Source organism: Zea mays, chromosome 4 (genome assembly GCF_902167145.1).
Source record: "Zea mays cultivar B73 chromosome 4, Zm-B73-REFERENCE-NAM-5.0, whole genome shotgun sequence".
NCBI classification, from domain to species: Eukaryota; Viridiplantae; Streptophyta; class Magnoliopsida; order Poales; family Poaceae; genus Zea; species Zea mays.
Genome location: NC_050099.1, coordinates 197,622,016 through 197,626,389, shown reverse-complemented (window position 1 = coordinate 197,626,389; position 4,374 = coordinate 197,622,016). Strand labels below are relative to the sequence as shown.

Genomic DNA, 4,374 nt, shown 5'->3' with positions numbered 1-4,374 from the left:
CGACATCGGATCCCGAGGGCACACACACGACGGCGGTCCCATGAGGTGCGCACGACGGCGATGTGGCAGCGGCCGCGGCGGCGGATCCCGTGGGGCTCGAGCGCGACAGCGTCTCCCTGAGGTGCACGCGGCAGCGACCCCTTGAGGTGCGCACGACGGTGACGTGGGAGCGACTGTGGCGGCGCGACGGATCTCAGGGGTATGTGAGCAACGACGACACTCCTAAGGCGTGCATGACGACGAGGTGGGAGCGGTTGGTGCAACGGATCTCTGGATTCATGCGCGCGAGGGTCGACCCCTGAGCGCATACAACTGCGATGCCATCCAAGGTGGGAGCAACGATGGCATATTTCCCTAGGCGCAAGCGACGACAGCATCCTCCCCTAGGCACAAAGTGGTGGCGCATCCCAGATGCGAGGCGCCGGTTCCGCAGGGCGGCGATCCTATTTTATGCTATTTTGTACATATTTATGCCAATGTCAATAGGGTTTTACGACCTATATTTCAGTTCATGGCTACGCTTCCATCTATTTGTCTGTTTTTATGACATTTCTATTCATATTTTACGCAAACAATTTATTGATTTTATACATTATCTCGTTTACCTAATCCAGTGTGTATTGGGTTCCTACCCTTTATACCATACGTATAAGATATATTTACGACCCACATATTTACGCAACAAAATAGAAATTTAGAAAAAGGTAACCGCTCTAAGAAATGAGGTCATTTGCCACGATACCATAAATATCGCGTATGCTGATCCATTTTCTTTTCAACTCACATTATTGCTATCCTAAATTTGTGCACATGCAGTAGAAAACCGATTTTTTACGCAGTCCACCGTAGGGCATAAATAACTTCACCGTGTTGTATAACTAGTATCAGTATGTATCATAAACTGGTTCTAATGAGCCTTGATGAATGGATGTTGGAGAGATCCTACATTTATGGAGGAAATAAAGCATTTAAATCAGATTTTTTGTTTCCATACATGTTTTCGTTATGAAATAGATCGATGTTTTACACTAAAATTTATACTCATTTATGTTTTTTTGGTTCACGTTTACGTTGAAATCCGCCTAAGCTCCCACGCACGATTAGCTCCATATCTTCTGTTCCGATATATACGGTAACTTCCAGCTCCGTGGACGCGCTAATCACGGTGGTGTGTGGACCCATCTGAACGAACCAATGAAAAGTTCGTTGTCGCTCTCATGTTATGCAAGTCTGAACCATTAAATATGCTAACATAAACACGAGTAGGGACCAACTACCCGACCAGCGAACACGACGCTGACCCACCTTCGTCCATCCCAACTCGACCCCACCACGTGTGCACCTTCTGTTTACGCAAAATATAACACATGTTTACGCATGCATAAACGTGTCCCACAATCGCGCAGACGCACGCGTCCCACTGGCCCGACCTGACCACGTGCGTGACCACTACCCTAGCTAGGGCTTCCCATGTCTATCGGAAGCCCAGAGCTTCCATTACCAACAATATATATATATATATATATATATATATATATATATATATATATATATATATATATATATATATATATATATATATATTAATCGGAACCTTTAAAGAATTTCTCCAAAGTTCCAAGTTAGAATTTTAGGGTGTTACACGACCCCACCACCCCCAGCCTCCCTCTCGCCCCACATCCCCTGCCACCATCGTCGACCCCTCCCTTCCCCTCTTCGAGATCGTAACGTTAGCACGAGCTATAAACTCGTCACGCCAATAAATCTTGATGTTGGATGGCGTAACATTGCTGGACAGAATTTGGTTGCAAGTTCATGTCGCATACAAAATACACAAAACATGAAGGATGCATGAGCATTTAAAAAATAGATTGGAAGGAACTCTTAATATTTCTTTAATATCAGATAGAGATATGCTTCAGGAGATGCCGCTGAAACTGTGAATCCTATATAGAACGTCGCCAACATACATGGCAATAAAGGGAGCATATAATATAATGCCCACCTCAAAAGGTGGAAAGCCTACATTTTCTTCTCGAAAGTTAGACTTCCTAATTATGCTTTGTGAACTACATATACTTCCTTCAGCTTGGCCTAGTTTATATTAACACGTGAGACTGGCATATTCAACTATCTGCCAGCTAATAACATGCAGCACAATCCACAGTTAGAGAAGATGATGATGCTGTTAACCACAACATGTGCCGACGTTTACTAAGCAAAAGAAGAAAAATGGACGCACTGTTATCATCGACGACTATAAATATGATGGTGTCTTCTACCAAAGTGTCCAAAAAATACAGACATTGTTATCAACGAGATCATGCATGTTGTACAAATAGTGACCGTCTATATATACATTGACAGACATAGAGCACGTACCATCTCCATATACAGGCTACTTCCTTCTTTGCAGGTAGGCATCTACCTTTTGTTAGTCGGTGCTTATATCAATTTTGTTGTAAATATTTGTTGGTCATATTACGTGCTCGAGTAGTATATAGTAATACATTGGTTTATGACAAGTGCTTAGTATAATGAAATGATGGCTACCATAATATCATGTCAATGCATGCCAAAATGATAGAATTACGTTTTTAAATTATTTGTGTTTCTTTTGATTGTGTATGTTTGTCTTGATTATTGATGCTTGTTACAATTATAACAGCTTCAGAAGTCAGAAAACAAAAGGATAATACGCTGATAGATGGAGGCATATAAGATTGGTTTAACACCCGAAACATGGCCCGGTTTGGTTGGCTTCCCGGTTTTAGATGCAGTTAATATTATCCGTCAAGAGAGGCCAGATATAACAGAAGTTCGAGTACTCCCTCCAAATGAGGCCCCATCACCACTCGTGGAAGGTACCGTACGTGTTTGTATCTACAACGACATCGTCAACGGTCAGGCCGTTGTGGTTAGACCAGAGCCATATATTGGCTAGTTTGTGCTGCAATGTTTAGCCTTAAACTTTATCATGCCTTGATGTGTTACGGGCAAATTTAAATTGAATAATGCGAGCGAGTGTGATATCTGAAGTTCCTTCCATGGCTGGTTTAAAATATGTAGGTGTGTGTGCTGGTTGTACTTGTCTTTCAGTGATTATGCTAATCAATATATGTCCCATGTTTATTATATATATATATATATATATATTGTCCTTTTAAGAGCAATTATATCATGGAAATCTTGAATCATTATTTGTCACACTAATGTTCATGCGTCCCTATTCAAGCATCCACCATCCCCTCCATGGTTTAATGTTGCGGCAACTTCCAATACAATTCACCAATTCATGGACCACAATTTTTGTCAAACCCGGATTTAAGGGATAAAGTCGGGTACGTCTCATATGTGCGCCAAAGAAGAACAGCACATATAATGACAAAGTGTATAGAGATAAATGTCACAAATATCATTATTACATAGCGGAAGTCTTACAAAAATAAATGAGAACAATAAAGCGGACTGAGCATTATTCGTTGGCGCCATAAAGCTGACTGGGATACGCCACCTAGATAACCTCGTACTCCTCATTGTAGACCTCCTCCTGGACTACCTGCTCTTCACCTGTGGGGGTTTATATATCGCAAGGGTGAGCTCACAAAAGATCATATCTCAACAAGTTGTGGGGAATAATGTGCATGAACTCACCAAAGGTGGGAGCTCATGTGAAGTGTAAGACTGATCAACAAATAAGGATTAAAGCTGAGCATTGCTTTCAATAAGTTGGTCAAGTTTTATTAGCAGTTACTAAGTGTAAGTAGATACCAAACCAGAGTAATAATAGATAAAAATTAATAATAAAACCACAATACAATGCAAATGACAAATTGAGTTTAATTCTATAAATTAATCATGCGAGGGTATTGAGGTGCTCATGACCGCGAGCACGGCTAGTATACCAGTTTTACACTCTGTAGAGGTTGTACCCTTTACCCACAAGTCATGTCACCCAGTTGCCAAGGGGTCTAGAAGTGACATTCATGTCTACTAAGGAGACAAGGCAGGGTAACACTACGAGGCCTTTACAAAGTTCCACTAGCTTGAGAAAACCCGCTACAGTTTCTAGGGAGCGCAATGAAGAAATCCCCCGTCTGACCGCTATTGCAACAAAATCAACCCGAGAACCTCACTACACCGACAACTCCCCTACAACCCTTGACCTTTTCGGGTAAGGTAGACCTCCACTAGCTTTCCTAATTAGTCAGCTAAGGGTGTCCCATTCCACCCTTGTGGTGGCACGTGTTTCTCAAGTTATCCTCCATGTTCCAATTAACATAATAATCTTATAATGAATAGAATAGAAAAATAATAATAAAGAATGACCATGTGTAATAGTTATCTCAACACCCAAAACCACATATAGCAATA

The 4,374-nt window shown here is 41.6% G+C and overlaps 1 protein-coding gene across 1 annotated transcript; it reads left to right on the top strand.

Moving 5' to 3' along the window:
* The first annotated feature begins 2,707 nt into the window (after positions 1-2,707).
* On the top strand, positions 2,708-2,944 carry LOC118477003 (uncharacterized). The gene has a single exon (XM_035967492.1). It carries the CDS (start codon positions 2,708-2,710, stop codon positions 2,942-2,944), a length of 237 nt encoding a protein of 78 aa, XP_035823385.1.
* The last annotated feature ends 1,430 nt before the right edge of the window (positions 2,945-4,374 follow it).

What these genes read in the sequence shown, in the direction of transcription:
- LOC118477003 (XM_035967492.1), top strand. Translation starts at nt 2,708, where the DNA reads ATGGAGGCATATAAGATTGGTTTAACACCCGAAACATGGCCCGGTTTG.